This window comes from Erinaceus europaeus, chromosome 6, assembly GCF_950295315.1.
Source record: "Erinaceus europaeus chromosome 6, mEriEur2.1, whole genome shotgun sequence".
Lineage (NCBI taxonomy): Eukaryota > Metazoa > Chordata > Mammalia > Eulipotyphla > Erinaceidae > Erinaceus > Erinaceus europaeus.
The window spans coordinates 8,742,534-8,768,144 of record NC_080167.1 but is presented as its reverse complement, the minus strand read 5'-3'; the positions used below and the strand labels follow the sequence as shown (position 1 = coordinate 8,768,144).

Sequence of the window (25,611 nt, the reverse complement as noted above, 5' to 3'; positions counted from 1 at the left end):
CCAGGTGATGGATGACCAGGCCAGATGATGGAGTCCCAGGCAAAGATGATGGAGGATCAGGCCAGATGATAAAGTCTCAAGACAGAAGATGGAGTTCTAGACTAGATGACAGAGTCCCAGCCCAGATAATAGAGGACCTGACCAGATGATGAAGTCCCAAGCCAGATAATGGGTTCCTAGGTCAGATGTGGGGTCCACAGCTTTGGGAATGTAAGATACATCCTCATAAAGAAAGGGACAGGAGGACTGTAAGTCACTCTGTCCTGCCCTCAGCATCCTCCCAAGGGAGGACTCAGCCCCAAGGCAGTTGGAGAAACATCTGGTCCAGATGTGGAAAAAGTGTGTGTGTGTGGGGGGGGGGCAGGTAGGGGGCTACAGGTGAACACACAAAGACTTCTAAGGGGGCAGCGCAAGGCTGGAGTGAGTACACACAGCACCCCCTCCCTCAACCCCTTCCCTAACAGAACCATTGAAGGATAAGGGCTAGGGAATCTCTCAAAGCAGGCTGCTTGCTGAGACCACACAACCAACAAACATGCACCCCACCCCCATCTTGTCAGGGAGACAAACTGAGCTGGTGTCAGTGCCAGGACAGAGGACAGGAAATAGAATGTTCTAGAATTCTCTCCCTAGAGTTCCTGTTCTCAGGGTCCAGACTTCAGGGAGGTGTCATGAATGAAGGTAAACTATAAGGAGCCCTCCCAAGCTATACTGGCCAGGGGGGCACTGTGCTTTCCGAATGGTGTGGGGAGGGAGGCAGGAGGCAAGGGATAGAGGCTTTTTCTCACCGACCTGTCCTCCAGAGAGAGCCAGGCTTGTCAAATGTCGGGAACGAGTTTAGCCCACATCCAGGTATTGGTCAGGTGAACCCCATTTGGCAGCACTCAGCTTCAACACCTTCCTGTCTCCCCAGACATGGAGCTGGAACCAGCCCCATGGAAAGCCCCAAGCTGTCCCATACTTCCTCTTGCCAAGAGGTACAGCAGGTAATGGCTCCACGTGCACGCACAGGGACACATATGGATGGGACACACCGATCACATGTCTGCCCATATGGGCCTCTTGCCCTCATCACACTATACGGCCTGGGGGCCCCAAGCTGACAGCTCTCTTTCAACACTACCCCTGGGCCTCAAGGACCCAGGCAGCACCACCCTGCTGAGCCTGTGAAGTCTCAGTTCTGGGGACTTCAGTAGGATGGGGGCACGAGTCTGGGTACTGGGAGGCTGCCACTCTCAGTCCTGCAATGCTCCCAGGCTGGCCGGGGTCGGTACCCTCTGGTGGTGAGCCTCTGGCCTCCTGAGTTGACAGAGGGCAGAGCAGGGAAGGAGAGGAGGCTCGGGAGCCGAGGCAGCTGAGCGCCATTCCTCATGCAGCGATCAGAGCCTGGAGTGGAGAGAGAGGGAAGAGAAGGGCAAGAGGTCACACTCTTTTCCAAATCAGCGCCTCTGGGGGGGCCTGGCGGCAGCCTGGGATGGACAGTTCCTGTCCTCGACAAGCAAAAGTGGAACAGACAGCTACCTGCTGAGGCCTGACTGTGTCTACACACTTGACCTCGTGGAAGACAGGCATGCTCTAGCCTTTTGGCAGATGAGAGAGCTGAAGCTCAGAGAGGTCGTGTACTCTGCCCGAGGGAACACTGCCAGGAAGCAGCAGGGTTAGGATGTGAACCTGGAAAGCTCCCCAGTGGAGCCTGAAGCTCCTGTGATGCAGGGACTGCCAGTTTGTGTGTTGTGTAGAATCGCAGAAAATGTCTGCTAAGGACTGAGGAGCCAGGAGGAGGGCGAGACCAAGGTCTACACCAGAAACTCTGGCTGAGCCAGATCTGGGCAGGTTGGACAGGCGTCTGTGCCTGCTTGGCAGGGATACTTCTGGAAAAAGAGCCAGAAAGTGCACAGGTAACCTCGGCATGCAAAGTGGCAGAGTGGGGGCTCGTGACCACAGACAGACTAAGAGTCCGGCCCAGCTTGGGTACCCTTGCCTGCTCTCTCCCTCACTAGCTGTGTGACCTCTGGGAGGCACTGAGCTTCTCTGTGCTTTGTTCTTCCTTGAAAGTAAAACAGGTGCAGCAGCTGTGCTGGCATCTCAGGGGAAGTGGCTCTGAGGATTCAGGGAGGCAACACAGAAAGCACGGCTGACACAGTTCCTCTGTGCGCCATGTTGGTAAGTAGTGCCCGGATGGTGATGAACACGCTGGTGGTCATGGGGTGACCTGGATCCGTGCTGCACAATGAAAAGATGACAAGACGATGCCACCCCAAGGCCCTGGAAGCAGGGTCTCAGACACACACTTGCTGGCAGTTGTCCACTGCAACAGGAAGCAAACAAGCCAACTGTCCATCAGCAGACAGGTGGACACACAGAGCAGAGTGCATGCAGACACTGGACTATTCAGCCACAAAAGGAGCATGCCACAGTGTGGATGAGCCAAAAAACATGCTCCAGGGAAGACACCGGATGGGAAAGGACAGATACCACATGCTGCCACTTGCAGGAAATCTCTCCAACAGGTAAACTGCTGGAGAGATATGCAGATGAGGGGGGCTGGGCAGGGAGGGATGGTGACAGGTGGGGGTGGGGTAGTGTTTCTTTGCTACAGAGTTTCTGTTGGGGGGATATAAGGCCTTTGGAAATGGCGATGAGGCCTTTACAAACTTGCAGTTAATGTTGCTGAACTGTATACTCAACATAACTAAGGCAGCAACATCTAAACAAAGATTCTACCACAATTTCAAAACTAATAGTGCGATATACCAAATCCTACAGAACTGTGCATTTTAAAACAGGCAACTCAGATGCCATGCCAACCACCTCTCCACAAAACCACTGAAAACCCTTATAAGTCTCAGCAGGCTATTGTGAGTTTTTTAGCAGTCAATTTTTCAGAAGTGAAATGAACCTTAGTAGCTTCTTTAACTTCCAATATATAAACATTATAAGATCATTGTGTAACTGATCCTGATTATATTTGTAACAAATTGCAATTTTTTCTGTATCCCACATGTTGGAGATTTGGTGTGGACTTTATACTTGAGTTACATCTAAATCTAGACTGGTCACATCCTGAGTATTCAAAAGTCACAGTAGCTACTGACCAGATAGGTCCAGATACCCACTGCTCCAAGGGTGACCTGGGGACCAGTAGTGAGTGGCAGTACCACCTTAATCAATGCAGCACCAAGGCCTGCACCCTAGAGGTTCCGAAGAGAGCCTGCATTTTAAGAGGTTCCTCGAATGGCATGGAGCATCGTGCTTTTGGGGATGTCCCTCTCCAGAATGCAGGCTTGCCCCATCTTGCCTGCAGTTCATCCTGTGAAAACCATACTGGATTCTAGAAAATGCAGCCCCTCATTGGAGAGGCAGATTGGAAGCCCCAGGGGTGATTTCAGTTTGTGTCCCTGAAGCATTCCCACCACAGCTAAGGCTTCTGGGTCTTCCATGCAGGTTATAAATCACATATGGGACCTGCATCCTTGTCCAAGCAAATCTCATCCCACTGGTGACTCAGGCAGCTTCTGATCACACCTCCAGAATGGCCATTTGGGGTACAACTGAGTGTGACTAAGGAAACGACAGTGGTTGACACTGTGGGAAGAGTAAACTCCAGACAGGGGATGGAGGCTGATCTGTGTCCCCATCTTTATCTCCAACAACCCATGCAGGTACAAAGGGGGAGGCTGGGGAGTTGGGAGCAGCCAGTGAGGCAGACTGTGCTGAGGATTCTGGGTACCTGCAGGTTTTGAGGAGGGTGGAGTGGAGACTAGTGTGCTGTGACAGATGAGGCTCGTTTGCTGTGGTACAGGAATAGGGCAAGGACTCCACACCTCCCTCCCTGAGGGCTCTGGAGGTGGCAGGTGGGACCATGAGGGATTTTGGGGAGCAAGTATGTGGGCTTGAAAAAGCTTCTTAAAGGTCTCACCATCCTCTGATCATGCCCCTCCCTTCCTCTGGCCAGCAGGACCAGGTGGACCCTCTCCTCCTATTCTTGTCTCTCCCACTCTCCCTGGTCCAGTCACTCACTGACCTGCTCTGCTCCTCTCTCTGCACACTCGCTCCTGATTGCTGATGTGGTGGCTTCTCCACTTCCCTCTCTCCATCTATATCTCCACTAACACTCTTTTATGTTCTGCTCTATCACCTTTCAGATGTTTGCTGAGAGCTGCAGTGATCCTTTTAAGACACATCTACCTGCCCGTTATACCCTCTAGATGGCCAGGCCTATGAGGCTGTAGTTGTCTACCACATCCCTGCTCCCAGAATCCCACACAGCAAACAGTGTTCAGTGCACTCTGACTGTACAGTTATGGACACTCGACCCTGACCCTGTGGTCCCACATGCCAGACCACACACACAGTGCTTTCCTGGACCTGCACCACAGAAGCAACAGGAGGGAGGCCTTCTGGCTCCCCTCCAACCAGAGAGATGAACCCCAAGCCTGCTCTGCAAACCCTGCAGGTGCACTAAGACTCTGGATGGCCCTGAACCCCAGAGCAGACTCCCTCGAACAGAAACCTGGATGAGAAGGGAGGCAGGCATGTGCAAAGGAGAGGCTGTCAGAGGAGTTGGGGTGGGGGGCAAAGCATGACAGAGGACAAAGGACAGAGGCCGTGGGGGGAGGCAGGGAGGCACCTACTCTGCAGACTTCCAGAAGTGTCCGGGGTGAGACAGGCGGCGGTTCCGCTTTGGCAGTTTCTCCAGCATGTCCATGAGCTTGGTGAAGGTGGGTCTCTCTTCTTGTTCAAAGGCCCAGCAGAAGAGAAGAATGTCCTGAAACAAACAGCAGGTGGTGGTTTTTTAAAATAAATGGTGACCTCTTTTTAAAAAATTTTTACTTATAAAAATGGAAACACTGGGGAGTCGGGCGGTGGCGCAGTGGGTTAAGCGCATGTGGCGCAAAGCGCAGGGACCGGCGTAAGGATCCTGGTTCGAGCCCCCGGCTCCCCACCTGCAGGGGAGTCACTTCACGGGCGGTGAAGCAGGTCTGCAGGTGTCTATCTTTCTCTCCCCCTCTCTCTCTGTCTTCCCCTCCTCTCTCTATTTCTCTCTGTCCTATCCAACAACAAAGCAACGTCAACAATGGCAATAATAACTGCAACGAGGCTGCAACAACTAGGGCAACAAAAAGGGGGAAAAATGGCCTCCAGGAGCGGTGGATTCATGGTGCAGGCACCGAGCCCAGCAATAACCCTGGAGGAGAAAAAAAAAATGGAAACACTGACAAAAACCATAGGATAAGAAGGGTACAACTCCACACAATTCCTACCACCAGAACTCCGTATCCCATCCCCTCCCCTGACATTTTTCCTGTTCTTAAATGGTTGGCATTTCATTTGTTCACCCATCTGACCTGTTTTGATATTCCCCCATCATCAACCCATTCAACCACATAAATGCTCATCTATTCATCTGTCCATTCTTCATCTTAATTAACGCATTTCTCCTTCTTCTATTATCCACCCAGCCTATCCAACAAGGTATCCATCCATCCGTACATCCATCCATGCATCCATCCATGCACCCATCTGTGCATCCATCTGTGCATCCATCCATCCATCCATCCATCCATCCATCCATCCATCCATCCATCCATCCACCCATTTTAGTTCATGCATTCATTCATTATCTTTCATTCAGCCATCTATCCACCTAGCCTTTTATCCATCCACTTTCTAAAACTATTGGGTTGTCAGAAAAGTCATGTCACATGTTTGCATAGAAAAATACACCATGACTTTTCTGATAACCCAATATATATAGCAAAATCATTAAGTTTTATCCTAGAAGGCTCTGGAAACCCTGAGATCAATATTGCTTCTGAAAGAGCCTCTTGGCACTTTTTTTCTCACAAGGAATGGAGAAAAGGAAAGCCTAAGGTCTCTCTCCACATGCCAACATTTAAGTGCCCTTCAGAGTCACAAAGGAAAGATTACTTTAGTAATCTCACCTGAGAAAGAAAAGTAAGTGGCTGGTTACCCTGGAAGATGGACTGGGGGGTTACTCTTTGCCTGATTCATCTGTCTTCTGATCACAAGAGATGGCTCTACCTGTTGTGCATTAGAGGAGAATTCCTAACTGATACTCAGGCCACTCTGTCTCTGTGTATCTTGTTCCAAGTTAAATAATGCCTTAAAAATTTCTATGTGGATGTAAATAAAGTTAAATCATTGATATGGTCAGCATTTTAATGAATAGCTTTAAAAATAAAAGAAGAAGCAGAAATCAGTTTTTTTAAGTGCTGATGGAGATCAAACTATGATGTATGAACTTTACTGTTGAGTTACCCCCCAGGCATGAGTGTTTATTTCTTCTGATAGAGAAGAACAGAGGCAGAGAGAGGGAGAGGGTGATCACATGCAAAGTATCACCTTATCATGGAATGTCCTCTCTCTCTCTCTTCTGATAGAGAAGAACAGAGGCAGAGAGAGGGAGAGGGTGATCACATGCAAAGTATCACCTTATCATGGAGTGTCCTTTCTTTCTCTCTCTCTTTCTCTCTCTCTCTCTCTCTCTCCTTTTTGGCCACCAGGGTTATTACAGGGGCTAGGCACCTGCACGATAAAATCCCTGCTCCCAGAAGCCATTTTTACCTTTTTTCTATTTTTTTAATTTGACAAGACAAAGAGAAATTGAGAGGGGTGGGAGACAGAGAGGGAGAGAGAAAGATACCTGCAGACCTGCTTCACCGCTTGTGAAGTGTACCCTTGCAGGCGGAGAGTGGGGCTCATCCTTGCACACGAACCTCAGTCCTTGCACACGGTGATATGTACATATAACCAGGTGGGCCATTGCCTGGCCCACAGAGTTCTCCTTGTCTCTTTGTTTTGCCTTTGTTCTCATGTAGTACCAGTAACTACGCAACTGAGACTCTCTTGCATATAAGGCAGGGACTCTATCACTGAGGTGTCTCCTTGATCCTCACTAGGTTTACATTTTAATGTATTATTTTTAATTTTTTCTTTTTAATATATATTTATTAGTGATTTAATATTCATTTACAAAAGTATAAGATAATGGGATATAATTTCATGCTGTCCCCACCACCAGAGTTTTGTGTTCCATCCCCTCCACTGGAAACTGCAATAATTCTCCCAAGGTCACTGATACCAGTTCAGGCCCACAGAAAGCCAGTTTATTTAATTAATTTATTTTATTTTATTTTATTTTTTTTCCTCCTCCAGGGTTATTGCTGGGCTCGGTGCCTGCACCATGAATCCACCGCTCCTGGAGGCCATTTTTTCCCCCTTTTTGTTGCCCTTGTTGTAGCTTCGTTGTGGTTATTATCATTGCCCTTGTTGATGCAATTTGTTGTTGGATAGGACAGAGAGAAATGGAGAGAGGAGGGGAAGACAGAGAAGGGGAGAGAAAGATAGACACCTGCAGACCTGCTTCACCGCCTGTGAAGTGACTCCCCTGCAGGTGGGGAGCCGGGGGCTCGAACCGGGATACTTACGCCGGTCCCTGCGCTTTGCGCCACATGCACTTAACCCACTGCGCCACTGCCCGACCCCCTTTATTTTATTTTTTAAAATATTTTATTTACTTATTCCCTTTTGTTGCCCTTGTTGTTTTATTGTTGTAGTTATTATTGTTGTTGTCGTTGTTGGATAGGACAGAGAGAAATGGAGAGAGGAGGGGAAGACAGAGAGGAGGAGAGAAAGAGAGAGACACCTGCAGACCTGCTTCACCGCTTGTGAAGCGACTCCCCTGCAGGTGGGGAGCCGGGGATCGAACCGGGATCCTTCTGCCGGTCCTTGTGCTTTGCGCCACCTGCGCTTAACCCGCTGCGCTACAGCCCGACTCCCAAGCCAGTTTATTTTTGAAAACTTTTCTACTATGCAAACATTTTCCTAAGTGATAGAAAAAGGTATCATCATGACTTTGCAGAGACTCCAGTCATTCCCACTGTGGTCTTCTTTCTTTTTTTTCTTTCTTTTAAATTTTAATTTCTTTTTTTATTATTTATAAGATTAAAAAATATTGACAAGACCATGGGATAAGAGGGGTACAATTCCACATGATTCCCACCACCAGAGTTATGTACCCCATTCCTTCCCTTGAAAGCTTTCCTATTCTTTATTTCTCTGAAAGCATGGACTCAGGATTATTATGGGGTACAGAAGGTGGAACGTCTGGCTTCTGTAACTGCTTCTCCACTAAGTTTTTTCAAAATTTTTATTTATAAAATGGAAATATTGATGAGACCATAGAATAAGAGGAGGGGTACAATTCCACACAATTCCCACACCCAGAACTCCATATCTAATCCCCTCCCTTGAATAGCTTCCTAATTCTTTATATTTGCAAACCACTACTGAGACAAACCTGGCCAAGTCCTACTGTGCCCCTGATGGTGGGAATCTAAATGACAGAGTCCAGAGGTGACTGGAAATTCCTAATCAATATACTGTGCACAGCTGTGGGCATACATGCAGAATTCCCCTTCCCTCTTGGAAGGTGTTTGTAACCTTCGCACACAGGAGACAGGCCCAGGGCTATGTATGTTTCCTCCACTGTTCCCCAGACCAGACCTGGCACAGTCCCAGCACTTACCGAGATTTCTTTTCCCATGCCAATCTGGCTCAGGTTGGGTTTCATGCCTGTGCCCATTTGCCAGATTATTGCCTCTGCAGGTTGGGTCTTGAAAGGCCACTCCCTGGCGTGGAGTTCATACCAGATGGTGCTGTTGGAAGATATTGTTAAAAGGGTCACTCGTTACCCTGCATCCCCTCAACAATACATAGCCACCTCCCCTGAGTCAGAGTATCCTGAAACAACCCTAGGAAATGGTCACTTCTCGAATTGAATGCATGCAGGCTTGTCTGAAAGAGTGTAAAGTACTCTGCCATCCTCTGTACTGAGCAGAGGACGGACTTAAGTCAGCTGTCTCTAGGCTCCCAGTTCTCAATTAGCATCCTCTCTTCCCTGCCGACCTTATCACTCTGGGCTAGGGAGGGCCATGATGCCCAGATATTGGGATGCTGAGTTAGGTTTTAGAAGACTGAGCGGGGGAGGGAGTCAGGCAGTAGCACAGCAGGTTAAGCACAGGTGGCGCAAAACTCAAGGACTGGCTTAAGGATCCTGGTTAGAGTCCCCGGCTCCCCACCTGCAGGGGAGTCACTTCACAAGCAGTGAAGCAGGTCTGCAGGTGTCTATCTTTCTCTCCCCCTCCGTCTTCCCCTCCTCTCTCCATTTCACTCTGTCCTATCCAACAATGAAGGCATCAATAATAACAACAACAATAAAAAAATAAGGGCAACAAAAGGGAATAAGTAAATAAATAAACATTAAAAAAAAAAAAAGAAGACTGAGTGGGGGTAGATAGCATAATGGCTACGCAAACAGACTCTCAGATGCCTGAGGCTCTATCAAGTCCCAGGTTCAATCCTCCCACACCACCACAAGCCAGAGCTGAGCAGTGCTCTGGTTAAAAAAAAAAAGAAAAGAAAGAAAGCAAGCAAGAAAGAAAGCAAGCAAGAAAGAAAGAAAGAAAGAAAGAGATGTTAGAAAACTACAGATATCACCATAATAAGCATGAATACTATTTTAAGCATTCACTATGATTACAGAGATGGTGTATTTAAGATTCTCCTTAGAATTAATTTTCACATGGCTCCAGGAAAGGAACATGGGCCCCCACAGTAAGGTATAAGCTCTCCTGTGAGGCATCTACAACCTCTCCCTTTTTATTCTGATTCTTGGACATCTAGAACTCTGCTGACGCTGGAAGGATTGTATCTTCTAGGAATCAACAATTCCTAAAAACAACAAAGGACTCAAAGTGTGCTGTTACACAAACCAACCAATCCAATCCCTCAGCCCACCCCAGGCTTTCATTTTTCTGCCGTTTGAAAATGGAGCATTCTAGAAATGTTATTTCTGTTAGTCTATATGGGAAACATAGAATTCTGAGTATTCCCAGACCACCTAAAGGACCCACCAAAGCATAGCTAAGAGGCTTGTCTTCTTTCAGACAGCAGGGGTGCCTGTCCCCAGCCCTACTCAGAACCAACCCCAAGGCCTACAGCCCACAAGATCACACAGAGCAGCTCAGCCCAAGCCTGCCATCCTTCTCAAGAAAGTCACAATAAAGATGCTGCCTACCTCCTCTTGCCCCCTCTGCCTCCTGACTTGGCCCTTGCTATCCCCACAGGTTCTCTGGCCATGATGGCTCCTCCCTTAGAGAACTCTGAGTACCTGTCTTTCTCCTTTCCTAATCTGTTGGCCTTATTCCTCTGGGAAAATAAGAAACCTCATTTGCAGAGCGTCACTCCAGTACATGTGGTACTGCATGCAGACTGAACCCAGAACCTGAATGGAAATCCTGTGTTCTACCACTGGGCATTGACTGTGGCTGCAAAAATATACATTTTAAAAACAAGAGATGGGAGTCGGGCGGTGGCACAGCAGGTTAAGCGCACATGGCACAAATCGCCAGGACCTGCGTAAGGATCCCAGTTCGAGCCCCCGGCTCCCCACCTGCAGGGGAGTCGCTTCACAAGCAGTGAAGCAGGTCTGCAGGTGTCTGTCTCTCTCTCCTCCTCTCTGTCTTCTCCTCCTCTCTCCATTTCTCTCTGTCCTATCCAACAACAACGACATTAATAAACAGAACAATGTTAAACAACAAGGGCAACAAAAGGAAAATAAATAAATAAAAACTTAATTAAAAAAAAAACAAAAAACAAGAGACACTGATGGTATCCTCATGTTACGGTGGGGGGGGGAATGGTGGGGGAGAACTAAGGCTCAGGAAACTTCTGTGTCTTCTCCAGGCCCACACATCAATTATGAGATGCAGCTGGAAATTGAATCCACCTGGTCTGATGACGGCATCGTGCCAGTGACCAAGTGCAGGGCCTAGTGTTGGGGGGCAGGGGACACTATGGGAGGGGAACAGACTAGCTGAGGCTGGTGAAGGAGGCTTAGGCAGATCTCAGGATCACTCATGTGGGAGGTGGGTCAGGAGGCTTCTGGGAGCTGGACCCTGTGCTGGGAGTCAGAGGCCTCCCATAGGTTTTTATCTCTAATGCCAGATCAAAGAAAGCAGGGTTTTGAGCAGGGAAATGCCTCTCCAGCCTCTGTGGTTAAAATAGCTGACTGTGGAGGCAGGCTTCCCAAGTCTGATTGCTGCTCCAGACTAGCTAGCCCTGGGCAAGTTATAGGGCCACCCAGAACCCCAATTTCCTCCTCTGTCAATCTGGAACAACAAATGGTGCCTGCTTTCCAGGGTCCTTGTGAAGATTCCAGGAGACAGGGCCCATTAAAAGCTTCACACAGGGCTGATGCATTTTTAAAAGTCCCTTTGCACTCCAAGGCATGCCTGAGCATGATGTTCCCAAGCAACAAGGTGCCACCTAATTGGCAGGAAACCAAGAGTGCCAGGCCCCTTGGAACACAGCAGTGTCAGGAACAAAAGCCTCATTAAAACTTCCTTTCAAAACCCAACTTTCAAGAAAAACTCATGTTACTGGAGGAAAAAAAAAAAGCAGCAGTAGCTAAAGATTAAAACTCCAGGGAAAACCAATTACTTGGCTACATTTTGTTAATTGCATTCATTTTTTTTTCTTTTGCTAAATTTGTGCTGAAGTATATCACCTTAATTATTGCAATTTGGTTTTGGATGACGCTATCTAATGAGATAAAGATTGAGGCAGAAACTCATCTGGGAAAGCAGGCTCCAGAGGAGTCTGAGACAGATGTGGGCAATCCTATTGTGCCAAGCAGGCCTGTCCTGGAAATTCAGAGAGAAGACTCCACAGGGTGCTTTCCCACCGCCACTGGTCTTTGGAGACCAGGGCAGTGTGAAGAGCATGGACTTGCAGGCCGCAGCCCTCCTCGATAGCTTCTCTATCGCCATCTCTGCCAGCCCCCTTGGAGAGCCCTGCCCCAGGCCCTCTGGCCACTCTGCTCTTCCAACTCTCCTACTGCTGCCAAGCCCTCAGCTCCTCTTTCTGGGGCTCCAGATATGCAGGGACCTCTGGTCAGCTCTCTTGGTTCACTCCAGGGAAGTGCAAAATCTCTTGGCTCAAACCTCATCTCTCTGCCTGTCCCGCCTCCAGGTCTCTGCCTCGGTGATGGACATTTCTCTCATCCAGCTGCTAATGGTACAAATATCTGGGCACCAGGCTGATCACTCACCTACTCCTTTCTCTTCTGGGAGTCTGAGAGTCTCCAAGGTCCTTCTCCTATCACATCCTGACATGAGTAAGCATGCCAGCACTTCCTCTGAGGCTGGCCGTCTAGCCGCAATCCTATCCTTCTTCCTGTTCTCAATACAGGAGGGTGCTTGCTCTAAAACTCAGTATGTGATGTCACCCCTCTGCCTAGTAGCCATCAATGGCTCCCTGTTGCCATGGATCAGTAACAAAACTTCCTAACTCAGTCTTGAAGTCTTGACGGGACTGACCCTGCCCCTTTCTTCTGTCTCTTATGTCACCATCTCCAGTCTCACTTTTTTCTGAGTTCTCACTGAGCAAATTTCTGTTCCCCTTAGTGATTCTATTCTTACCCCTGTGCCTTTTCATATGCTCCTTCTTGCAACACACGATCCTACTTTGCTGCAACACCTAACTCAGACTCAGCTGTCACCTCCTTCAGGAAGACCTCTCCCATCTCCCAGGCAGGGTTCAGTTCCTTCTCTATTACTACAGTTCTGTGTTTATCCCCAGCATAACATTTATCATAGGCTGTTAAAACCAAGTGATTCCATTTTTCTACCAGGTAAAACAGAGTGGGGACACATGGTGCTTTTAAAATATACCCAAAAATAGTTCAGTACTCTACCTTGGGAAAAAAAAATAGAGCTTAACTCTCCTCCTCTGTGTGTGGGCTAGATTCTGTGATCTGCTTCTAGCAAGCAGAATGCACCCAAAGTGGCAGCATGTAACCTGTGAGGCCAGGGTGTAGCTGCCATGTGGTTAGGTGACACAAACAGCCTAAGGAGTGGCCACAGGGTGACATCTTGACTGCACCCTCAGGAGAGACCCTGAGTTGGGTCGGAACCACCTAGCAGAGCCACTCCCAAAGCCCCTTATTAGGAAACTAGAAGTAAGGAGTATTACTTTATGCCACTAAGTTCTAGAGAATCTGTTACTAGTAGGACTTTACTAACTACTATATGGATGGATGGATGGATGGATGGATGGATGGATGGATGGATGGAGATAACTTGTCTTGGTCACACCGATTTAGACACAGGCATGGAGCTTTGCTAGGATCACTCTAGGACACCCCCCAACCCTGTTTCAGGTCCCCCCACATCACCTGGAAACTAGCTACTGCAGCTGCTGCAGACAGGAGGCCTGTCCACTCCCAGGTCACCCCCTCCACCTGGACCTGGGCTCTCCACAGCCAGGCCAAGTCACCTACCCGAGTGCAAAGACATCTGAATGCTTGGAGAAGGGGAGCTTGTCCTCCTCTGTGTCGGGGGACAGCTGGCGGATTATCTCGGGCGCCAGGTGGCACAGCCAGCCGCTCTGGATGCGTAGCTTGTCATCACGCCTGGAGAAGCAGAGCATGGAGTGAGCCCAGGGAGGCAGCAGCAGGCCCCTGCCCCACCTCTGGACCCTGGCCTCTCTCTGCACCTTTCTCAATTAACACTGCCAGATGCTCCTGACCACAGTGTGAGGTTGAGGCCCAGAGGGAAGGCTGGGTGGAGACACTCAACACCCAACACCCAGACCATCACGGGGCCCCTCACCCTCTGCCACCCCTTTCTCCGTTTCCATTCAACAAATGTAGCTGAGGGGCTTGGTGGTGGTGGACCTGGTTGACTGCACATATAACAATGCACAAGGACCCAGGTTCGAGCCCTAGGTCCCCACCTGCAGGGGGAAAGCTTTGCAAGTGGTGAAGCAGTGCTGCAGGTGTCTCTCTGTCTCTCTCCCTCCCTATCACCCCTCTTTTCTTGATTTCTGGCTGTCTCAACCCAATAAATAAAGATTTAAAAGTACCCAAATATAGCTGATTCTCTATTTGAAGCAGCCCCACCCATTGGAGCTGGGTAGGAGAGCAGTGTCTGCCCAAGGAGTGAGCTCTCAGTCCCCACCTCCTCTGATGGCCAAGCAGGCTGCCTCTTACTGACTTGCTAGGGCAGGACTTGCAGGGCAAGGAGGGGGGGAGGAGAAGTGGGGTTGGGCCATGAGACAGTCACCTACCTGGGTTGGGGGCATGGGCAATGCTGGTAGGGGGCAAGAGCCAGGTCTGACATGGCTCCCTAGGGAGTTGGGTTGTCATGGCAATGAACCCCACGGGTGACAGACCCGAATCATTTTCATTATGGTTATTACTATGATTAATAACAGCCTGCGGGTGGCTGGGATGAACATGCTGGCATCTCCAATGACACCTTTTTTAGAAGATAGCAGAGCTGGGGAGGGGCTGGGGGAAGCCCTGGCTCAATTTGGATGGTGAAGACAACCCCACCCCACCCTCCCCACCCTCCCCAGCCCCCACCCCAATCCCCTCCTTCGGAGACCCAGTACTGCCAACACCACAGTTCTAACTGTGGGAGGGGTGCAGGAAGGCAACTAACCCTGCTGAATGTCAGCTACATCCCAGATTGCCCACCCCTCGAATCCTCATATGTCCCCAGTTGGAAGAAGAGCACCCTTGATCTCCAAAGGGAGGTATAAACTCTCGAGATCTGTTTGTAAGTCTCCAGAACCCCCGAGTCTAGATGCCTAACCCACATGACTAAGTGGACTCCTGGAGATCACTCCACTTGGGGGCAAAGTTCGAAATGCAAGCCTTTGCACCTCCGTCCCACTGGATCTTCAGTCAGCTCTGGGAGGCAGCTAGGCTAGTGTCTACCCACACCTCCACTTCACAGCGGAGCAAACTAAGTCTCAGAGAGTGAAATATGTATCAGCAAAATAAGGTTCTACTGTCTAGAAACGTGGCATTTTTTAAAGGTATCCTCCTTTTAAAAAATGGTACGTTAAGGGACCAGGAGACAGTTCACTCAGTGAAGTACATGCCTTGTTGTGCAGGAGGCCCTGGGTTTAATCCCTGGCACTGCATAGCAGTAGTATGAACTGCACTTGAGGGGGGAGGGGGCTGTGGATGATGAAGTGCTGCTGTCACCACTTTTCTCTCCCTGTGTCTCTCCCTCCTTCCTTCTTTCCCTCTTAAAAAACTAAGAATGAAATATTGGCGGTTCGAGCCCTCGACTCCCCACCTGCAGGGGAGTCGTTTTACAAGCAGTGAAGCAGGTCTGCAGGTGTCTTTCTCGTCCCCTCTCTGTCTTTCCTCCTCTCTCCACTTCTCTCTGTCCTATCCAACAACGACATCAATAACAACAATAACTAAAACAATAAAACAACAAGGGCAACAAAAGGGAATAAATAAATAAAGAATGAAATATTGGTCTGGAGGCTGTACTGCACATACATGAGCTCCTGGATTCATTCCAGGTGCCACATTTAAAAGTAGTATTAAAGTGGTAACCCCCAGTATGATGGTATTTAGAGACAGGGCCTCTAGGGAGGTAAGTAGGGTTAACTCAGGTTGTGTGGGACTCGGGCCCTTTATGAAGAAAAGGAGACACCAGGTAGTTTCAGTGCTTCTTCCTCAGCCCTAGGTGAAGAAGCACTGAGAGGGTGACTGGGGAGAGCGTCCTCAGCAGAAATGACATCAGCCAACACCTTGGCTTTGACTTCTAGCCTGCAGAACCTTGGAAAACACATTTCTGCTGTTTAAGCTGCCTGGGGGTTGGTATTCTGCTATAGGAGCCTGGGCAGGCTAGTCCACATGGTGAGGGTAGGGTGGCTATGTGTTTGAAGACTGACTGACTGACTGACTGAGTGCATGAGGACTCCTTTTCCAGGGCCTCCCTCCTGCTAGTGGACTGAGGCTGCTCCCTGCATGCACAGACTGGTCACTCCTTGCCCACAGTCACCCCAAGCTGGCCCAGGGATGCCTGATGCTCAGGGGTGTCCTCCACTCTCTAGTTGTGCTGAGTCCCATGTGTGCCCAGGCCATCGTGGTCCAGAGCAGGCGGGTGTGTGTGTGTGTGTGTGTGTGTGTGTGTGAGAGAGAGAGAGAGAGAGAGAGAGAGAGAGAGAGACATGGACCCTGCAGGGTATAGTGGATAGGAATAACAAGGCAAATCAACTAAATGGGAGGTGTCTTGGGACTCGTGGTTTCCCAAGAGCTCAGCCTCCCTGACACAGGCCCCATTCTGGTGTGTGTATGTGTGCGTGTGGGTACACTGCCAGTTAAAGGTGGCTGTGTAGTCCTTGTTTTCCCTGAAGAGTGAGGCAGGGAGAGTTCCTCTTCCTCTGAATCCTGTTGAAAGCACCTGCTAACTAGTGGAATCTGCTGGAGGGGACATCTAGAAGCCAGGTCACTAGGTGCGTGACTTCTTCCTGGGCCTTGTGGGCATACAGTAGGAGGGCAGTCAGTTGTCATGTGAGAAGCTCAGTTACCCCAAGACCTCCATGTGGTGAGGAACCCTGATGTCACATCAAGGGTGGAGAGTGAAAAGGAGGAGGAGGAAGAAGGCCAGGAGGGGAGTTGTAAGCCTCCAGCTGTTCCACCACCCTGGCCCCGATGTGAGACCAAGGATGCCCATAGTGGCTCCATCCTCAGTCTCATCTCCCTGCAGCTATGTGCGGGGCCAGGCACTGATGTCCTGGAGCCAAGTACACCTACAGGCTCCTAAGGGGTAGAACCACCTGGAACCATTGGTTGCACAACACTACATAGCCACAGGACAAAGGTGTCGGAAGCTTTGTATGGCTACTCATATGTGGCCAGAAGTGTGGGCTCCTTGTTGGGTGATGTCACCCAGGGCTTTTGGTGACCACCAGGCTGGAGTAGGAGTGAGTAAGGAGGAGGCAACAAGATCAAAGCCATCCTGCTTTTAACTTGAGCTTCCTTTCTGGCTGACACCACATGCTCTGCCCTCCACCCCCACTCTTGTCATGTCAGAAAACCAGGTAAGGAGGAAATCAGGGGCCCTGGCCCCTTGTCCCCCACTATGGTGGGGTCCAGTGGAGGAGAGAGGGAGACAGGATGTCTCTATTACATGAGGTTGGGGTGGGGGAACCTTAAAGAGCCTTGAACAAGGTTAAAGAAAACTCCTGGTGGGTCTCTTTTATAGTCTTCATGCAGAGACTTGGATTCACTGGGATGCTGCCATGCTTTCTACCAGCAAACCTGATAATAAGGGCACTCAGGAGAGAGAGCTGAGGAAGTCCTACTCCATTCTCAGGTCCACTTCCCATCGAGTTACTCATTCATTCGTTTACCGACTGCCTGCTTACTGTCTTATCTTAGATACAGAGAGAGAGTGACAGAGTCCACAGCACCCAAGCTTCCTTAAATGCTGTGGGCGCCAGCTTTGAACCTGGGTCATGCACCTAGCAAAGCAGTGAACTATTCAGGTGAGCTGTTCTGTCAGTTCCTGAGGTGCTTTCTCAGAGAGTTTAGGTGAAACTTTTTGAGTAGATTAAGATCTAGAAAAGAAAGCCGGGCAAAGAGACTCTCATGCCTTAGGCTCCAAAGTCCCAGGTTCAGTACCCCACATCACCATGAGCCAGAGCTGAGCACTGCTCTGGTAAAGATAAATAAATAAAATAAAATAAAATAAAAAAGAAAAGAAACTCTATCCATCCTCTGCTGTTACCACACCATACAGATAGATGTAAAGTTTGGGGTCCTCAAATAGATCAGGGGCTCTCCAAAGCAGTAGAGATGGAAGTAGAGAAATGTGAGTTGCCTCTCTGGTGAGTCACACTGTTTGTTACAAGATGCACAGCTGGAGAAGCCATGCAGGATTTAAGGTTGGAATGTGTCTTATAGGAGCCTGGGCAGGCTAGTCCACAAGCTGTCACAGAGGGTAGACCTGAATTATTGGTTGTTTATTTGGGATCAAGCTGTTTTTCACATGGTCACCCCAAGGCGGCTTGCTCTAGGGTGAGTGGTGGCTGAGAGTTAATTACTTAACGGTGGTTAATGATTCTCCTGGGTGCGACTGGGGAGCTATATGCAAATTAATACTAATTACTGGAGCTCAGCACAGCTACTGTTTGTAGTGAGACTGTGCTTCAGGCCCTGTGCTGGATGCTGATGTGGATAATCTTATTAGAGCCCTGAAGGACCAGGGAGGCGGCCTTCCTCAGCCCAGCCTCCTTGCAGATAAAGCAATAAGTTCTGGGAAGCTCCAAAACTTGAGTAAAGACACAGTGAATAGTGGCAAAGCCAAGCTGGGATCCCTGTGGGTCTGGCTTTCAAATCTTGGCTATTTTCTTGTCTTCTGCTATATTAAAATAAGTCAACACACAAGGAAACTTGAAATGAGGGCTCTTGGGGAATCATAACCTCCAGTGGTTGGGGTAGATAGCGAGCTGTCCAGTTAGATTCCAGGGCAAGTACTCTGCAGGATTTTGGGGAGACTGCACCTAGTAAGTGCCCTGCAAGGTTGGTTCCCTGAGAGTCAGTAGGGTCCAGGCATCAGCATTTCGCTGGCACGGCAGCCTAGCCCTGCAGCCATGTGGTCTCCACCCAGCAGTTGGCGTCACTGACTAAAAATCTGTGAGGTGACTTCAGCTCCAACCGTCATCTAACCCCCCTCCAGGCCCTTCTCACCTGCCAGCCTGCAGCACCCCGGAGATGCTGAAGAGCCCAAAGTCTGTGATCACCACTTTGCCGTTGTCATAGAAGACGTTCTTGGACTTGAGGTCCTTGTGCAGGATGCCCTTGGCGTGCAGGTAGCCCATGCCCTGCAGGAAGCAAGCACACTGAGCGTCTCCGCCCTCTAGATGCTTCTGTCCACATTCTTGGCCTTGCACTGGGAACCATGCTGAGAATCTGAGCCAGGGCCCAGTGCAAAGGGCCAGAAGTGGGGTGGCAGAGTCCCCAAGAGACAAATCTGCCACCACCCTCAGACAACTGCAAACCCACCCCACACTCAGTCTCAGAACTCTCCTGCAGGAGTCTGCTTCTCAGGTCTAATTAACCCAGGCCACTGCAGAGGGCTTCATGGTCCCTCAGAGATATGGCGAGGCCCAATCATCAAGGATGAGTAGAAGAGCCCACTGCAGGAGTCTAGTTCAAGGGTGGGCATCTAGATCTTGCTTTGCCTTGATGAGAAGGCACAGTTTATTTCTTCTTGCATCTCAGTGCTGACACTTCCAAGGGAAAATAAAAGCTTGAGTACCACTGATTAGTGAGGCACCTGCCAGAAAACACAGGACGTTTCTGTTTCAATCCCAAACACCAGCAACAATATGACATTTCCCAGATGAAGAGAGAGGGGCGGGGGAGACTGTACTGGTGGGAATGCAAGGGTTTGAAGGGTAAGAGATTTCTCACATTGAGAGATTCCCTGGGTTCTTGTTCAAGGCCAAGGGTCACGATGATGGGACCAGACAGAAAGCAGACAGCAGGAGACACTACCTCCCCCCCACACACAATGATTAGATAGATATCAGCAGAACTCTTGTTGATACATGGTTGGGCGTATATATTGCCACTAGTGTTTTCACTGGGACTTTGTGGCTGCACAGCCCTGGTGGATTCTCTTTTTTTCAGTTAGAGGGTGATAAATAGAGAAGACAAGAGAGGAGGAGGAGGAGAGAGACCACAGCACTGCTCCACTGCTTGTCAAGGCCCCCATGTGGTGACCTGAACACAGGCGCTCACATACAGCAGAGCATGCACTCAAGCAGGTGGGCAATCATCCGGCTCCTATGACTCTTTTTTCTTTGTGCCCAATCCCTTTTTTTTTTCCTTTTCTTTCTTTTCTTAGGACTCAATGCCTGCAGCACTTCACAGCTCCAAGCATGCTTTTTCTTTTCTTTTCTCTAAGTAGAGGGTGAAAGACAGAGAAAGACACAGAGAGGAGGGACAGTGCAGTACTACCCAATGCTCATGAAACTGCTTCCTTTGCAAGCACCCCCACATGGTAGCCTAGGGCTTGAACCCAGGTCCCTGTGCACACAGTGTGAGGACTCTGCTGGGTGTTACCTTCTGACCTTCTCCCTAGCATTTTTTAAGTCCAATTCAATTTATTTCCTCCCTCCCTTCCTCTTTCTTTCTGCCTGTCAGAGCCTCAGGCCTTCATGATCCCACTGCTCCTGTCAAATATTTTTCCCCCTTTATATTTCAGATACAGACAGAGAGAGACAGAGAGAGAGACACACACACACACACAGAGAGAGAGAGAGAGAGAGGGAGAGGGAGAGGGAGAGAGAGACCACAGCATCACTCCATCATTCATGGAACTTTACTTGCTACTGTGCATGGTGCTCCTATGTGGTACTGGGGGCTTGAACCCAGGTGCTCATGCATGGCAGCCATGTGTCCTCTACTGGGTGAGCTAACTACCAGCCCCTAGTCTAATTTCTTTGGAGTCCAGGTTGTTGGTCTGAAATCAGACAAGGAAATCAGGGAGGAGGCTGCAGACTGGACAGTACCTTCACAATTTCTTGGGCGATCTGTCTTGTTTTGTTGACATCCAAGACAATCTTGGAATCCCTCACCACAGAGTAGAGTGTCCGTCCCTTACAGAGGCTGCAAAAGCAAGAGGACAAGCTGGGTTAGTGAGTTCTGTTCAGATGAGGGGAGCTGCAGTTGGCAGGAGTGACACCGCTGCTGTGTCAGTGAGAAGATGGGTCTGTGGCTGGACTCAGCTGCTTCTGGGATGCTGGCTCTTTGGGGTCCTCTAGGATCTTCACCAACACCTCCAGCCTAGATCCACCATGGTTGTTTGCAGCATTCAGATGCTCCAGAAGCGAGTCCTCACAGCTGGGCAGCCACACAGAAGACAACAGCTTGTGGGGTCCTCAGACACCACTCAGACAGCCCTCCACCAGCCACCTGTCCCAGCTGCACCCGAGGGATGGCTGGCATGTGGGGACAGTGAGGACTGAACAGCAGAGTCATGGCCACTGTGCATGCTAAGTACCATCAGCCAGTGGAGCAGTGGGGCCTTTAGCCGGAGGTGTGTACAAAGTGAGAACACTCCCAGGCCAGATGCCTGTCGACATTGAGGGCTTGCAGGTGATTTTCAGCCTCACTGAATTCAGTTTTGAGGACCAGTGGTTTTGGATGACTGACAAGATGAAAAAGGACATGGCAGCAAGAGTGCCTACATGTTAACCCTTCCTACGCCTATGGTGATCCCAATTCCTGGTACACAAGAAGTAGACAATAAACACTTGCCAGAGGAAAGAGTGAATGGGTGGGTGGGTGAATGTATGTATGTATGTATGGATAGATGAATTCATTCCACATTCAGCAGAGCAATCCCAGCCCCCAGTGCCAGGGAATCCAATGCTGGCTGAACAAAGAAGGAATATGATTTGGAAAGTTAATCTCCATCCTCATTCCATGATGGGTGAGATCTGTCTTCACTCTGTGATGTGACTGCTAGTGTACTCAGGGTACTGAGTTCACTGACTTGTTATTTACTGAGCCCTTAAGTGCTAGACTTGGCTGAGGTCCTGTGGCTGAAGCTGGAACTCTGGTCCCAGAGGAAGCCTCAGTCTGAGTCGCAGCTCTGTTCCTTATTGACCGTGCACCTTTAGCTAGATTTCTTAACTTCTCTGGTGAGAAGCAAGGCACTGTCAGACTCTATGGGTTAGAACCTGGCTTGTGACCAGCAGCTGTGTGACCCTGGATGGGTGAGCTAATCTCTGAACCTTAGTACTGTTGTCCATAAAGTGAGGCTGGCAGTGCCTGGCTTACAAGTTTGCCAGGAGAGTCACTTGAAATTGGGTGTATCAAGGAGGCATCTCCCATGGATGCAGCAAATAAGTTCCCAGAGGGCAGTAAGTGACTGAAGAAACAACAATGCCCCCACACTATTGTACCTGCTACCTTCATGCTCACACCTCACATCTGTCCATCTGCCATCTTTGTGTTTCTTCATCTTTCCACCCACCTGCACACTCATTCTTGTAACTGTCCATGACCTCTGACTTAGTGTTCTCCGCCCACACAGTGAGGCTCCCTGAATGGCTGATTCACCGGGAGTCTGATGCCCCTGTCTGAAGCCCCAGCTCCTAAGCTGGTGAGAGGCAGCCCCTGTGACTCAGGCTGCCCCCTCGGCTGTCTAGGGGAAGGGGGGCTTGCTTGTTGCCTGTCTGGAGAAGAGGTGGGGACGGGGCAGCCCAGTCCTTTACACCAAGTTGACATTTAAATTTTCAAACTGTGGGCACACTCCCTCCCCTAGATTCTCTGTTCTTGAATAGCCACCCACTCTCACTACAGAGGGAGCCTGGAAAACGCCTTCCCCACTGCAGACATGGAGTCAAGCACCAGGCAGGCTTCCAAACACCCAGCCTCCTGCACCCCATCTCCACCTCCTTTTCTTTCTCTGCTTGCACTCTCCTTCCTCTCCTGGGGTCCCTGGAACCGCTGGTCCAGGTGGTGAACGGACAGGGGACACTGCTCTTGCCACAGCCCGCACACCTGCTGAGCAAAACATGTAGCACCCTGTGCCCAGCAATCCCTCCTTTGAACCCACGTGCCACAGGCATGCAGTGTCTTGTTTACCTGCAGACACACCCTAGAAGGTACCAGATCAAACTAGAACAACCCATTCATCACAGTCCCAAGCTGGAGCCAACCAAACTGCTCAACAGCAAAAACAGATGAACTAAAATGATCGGACTCTGTACTGTAAGGCACAAGATCAGGGCATCGTGAACTGTACAACCATGAATATAAACAACACAGTGCTGAGCAGAAGACGCCAGGGGGCTGAGAACACACAGAGGGCGATGATTGCATTCATACTAAGTATAAAAAGGGCCAGGCAGTGGTGCACCTGGTTGAGCACACACATTATAGTGTGCAAGGACCCAGGTTCAAGCCCCTTGTCCCCAACTGCAGGGGGAAGCTTCACAAGTGGTGGAAAAGGGCTGCAGGTGTCTCTCTGTCTCCCTCCCTGTCTCCCCTTCCTTCTTAATCTCTGTCTCTATCTACTAATAAGTAAATAAAAATAACTTAAAAATAAATAAAGTGCAAAAGCAGATAGCACTGGCCCATGTGTTAGAAGACAGTTGCTGGGGACCCCTGATGGGGGTCACGCTGGTGGTCTGTGTATTGGTACGGGAACCTAGGGGTATGGCTGCTCATCACGTGGAAATTCATCAGGCTGGGGCCAGGCAGTGGCACACCTGGTTAAGTGTACACATTACAACACACAAAGACCCAGGTTCAAGCCCCTGGTCCCCACCTGTGGGAGGGAGGGGGAAGTTTCATTAGTGGTGAAACAGGGCTGCAGGTGTCTCTTGCCCTATCTCCCACTCTCCTCTCAATTTCTCTCTGTCTCTGTCCAATAATAAATAATAAAGTAGGGAGCCGGGCAGTAGCACAGCAGGTAAAGTGCACATGGCACAAAGTGCAAGGACAGGCATCAGGATCCTGGTTTGAACCCCCAGCTCCCCACCTGCAGGGAGGGTCGCTTCACAGGCGGTAAAGCAGGTCTGCAGGTATCTATCTTTCTCTCCCCCTTTCTATCTCCCTTCCTTTCTTGATTTCTCTCTGTCCTATCCAACAACAACATAAATGCCAACAATAGCAATAACAACAAGAACAAGGGTAACAACAAGGGCAACAAAATGGGAAAAATGGCCTTCAGGAGCAGTGGATTCATAGTGCAGGCACCAAGCCCCAGCAATAACCCTGGAAGCAAATAAATGAATAAATAAATGATAAAGTAAATATTTTTTTTTAAAAAAGAAAAGAAATTCATCAGGCTGTACTCTTAGGATCTGACTCGGCCAGGGATGTCATTTTTTTTTTTTCACTTCCAGGGTTATCCCTGGAGCTCAGTGCCTGTACTACAAATCCACTGCTCCTGGAGGCCATTTTTTCCCCTTTTGTTGCCCTTTTTGTTTATCGTAGTTGTTGTTATTACTATTGTTGTTGTCATTGCTGTCATTGTTGGGTAGGACAGAGAGAAATCAAGAGAGGAGGGGAAGACAGAAAGGGGGAAAGAAAGACACCTGCAGACCTGCTTCACCGCTTGTGAAGCGACCCCCCTGCAGATGGAGAGCTGGGAGCTCGAACTGGGATCCTTATGCTGGTCTTTGCACTTAACCCACTAAATTACTGCCTGGCCCCAAAAGATCTCATTTTATGACCACAGTTGACCTAAAGCCACCAGAGAGATAAACGATAAAGCACAAGGAGGGGGAGAGGGGAAAGAAAGGCTGGAGGGGGTCGGATGGTAGCACAGTGGGTTAAGCGCACATGGCGCAAAGCACAAGGACTGGCATAAGGATCCCAGTTTGAGCCCCCAGCTCCTCACCTGCAGGGGGTCACTTCATAAGTGGTGAAGCAGGTCTGCAGGTGTCTATCTTTCTCTTCTCCTCTCTGTCTTCCCCTCCTCTCTTGATTTCTCTCTGTCCTATCCAACAACAATGACAGCAATAACAACAACGATAAAAAACAAAGGCAACAAAAGGTAAAAAATGGCCTCCAGGAGCAGTGGATTTGCAGTGTAGGCACCAAACCCCAGCAATAACCCTGGAGGCAAAAAAAAAAGAAAAAAAGAAAAGAAAAAGAAAAAGAAAGAAAGGCTGGATAACAAGGTGTCATTAGTGAAAAAACAAACAACTAAACCAAGACTGATGCCATGATTCCAGGGCTGCCTGTCTAACTGCTTCCTGGTCACGGGTGGTGGGGAGAGTGTTTGCAGAGGAATTAAGGAGTCTGACCATGCCCCACGAGGGCTCATGGGTAGCTGAGATGAAGAGCAGGGGCAGGCTACTGGTAGGTGCCCCGGGTGCTGGAAGCTCAAGTTGCCCAAGAGTGTGCCAGCCCAAGCATCCACAGCAGCTGCTCTGTGCTTAAACTTCCTGAGCAAACAATGGTGCTGTCTGCAGGTGGGCGACAAGAGAGGGGCAGGAGTGGAGGACAAAGGTGACTGCATTTTGCTGTGGTGCTTTATGAGGCACCAGACACTGGACCCAGGGCCTCACATGTGCATGGCACACGCACAGCACCAAATCCCGTTCCTGAATTCTCAGTCACCCTGTGTCCCTGTCCCACCCCTCCCACCTCACAGGTAAGGACACGGAAACCAGGGAGGTGGAGTACTATAAACCATTCATCTTCCCAATTTATAAAATCACACTTTATCAGAAAAAAGTGTGTTTTCTTCCATAGTGCTTGTTAGTTTTTGTGTTTTATTCTCCAGTAGACACATGTTACAGTAAACACAGGGTCAGGCAGTATAGCACACCAGGTTAAGCACACATGGCATGAAGCACAAGGACCGGCATAAAGATCCCTGTTCAAGTCCCAAGCTCCCCACCTGCAGGGGCGTCACTTCACAAGCACTGAAGCAGGTCTGCAGGTGTCTATCTTTGTCTACCCCTCTCTGTCTACCCCTCCTCTCTCCATTTCTGCCCTATCCAACAACAATGATATCAACAACAACAACAATAACCACAACAATGATAAAACAACAAGGGCAACAAAAAAGGGGAAAAAAAAGCCTCTAGGAGCAGTGGATTTGTGGTGCAGGCACCAAGCCCCAGTAATAACCCTGGAGGCAAAAAAAATAAATAAAATTAAAACAAACAAAACACATGTTACTTTTGTAAATGAAAACAAGAAAAAAGGCAGAAAAGAAAAAGGTGCCCCTGAGTCAA

The 25,611-nt window shown here is 49.4% G+C and overlaps 1 protein-coding gene across 1 annotated transcript in view; it reads right to left on the bottom strand.

Annotated features, from left to right (window-relative positions):
• Window positions 1–4,630: 4,630 nt before the first annotated feature.
• Window positions 4,631–25,611, bottom strand: part of KSR2 (kinase suppressor of ras 2) — a 387,866-nt gene continuing 366,885 nt past the window's right edge. Inside the window, exons 15-19 of the mRNA XM_060193018.1 lie at window positions 20,419–20,515; window positions 18,590–18,723; window positions 13,367–13,498; window positions 8,552–8,681; window positions 4,631–4,768 (exon numbers count right to left, since the gene is read on the bottom strand). Coding sequence (XP_060049001.1) covers window positions 4,631–4,768; window positions 8,552–8,681; window positions 13,367–13,498; window positions 18,590–18,723; window positions 20,419–20,515 — 631 coding nt within the window. The remainder of the gene's footprint in view (window positions 4,769–8,551; window positions 8,682–13,366; window positions 13,499–18,589; window positions 18,724–20,418; window positions 20,516–25,611) is intronic.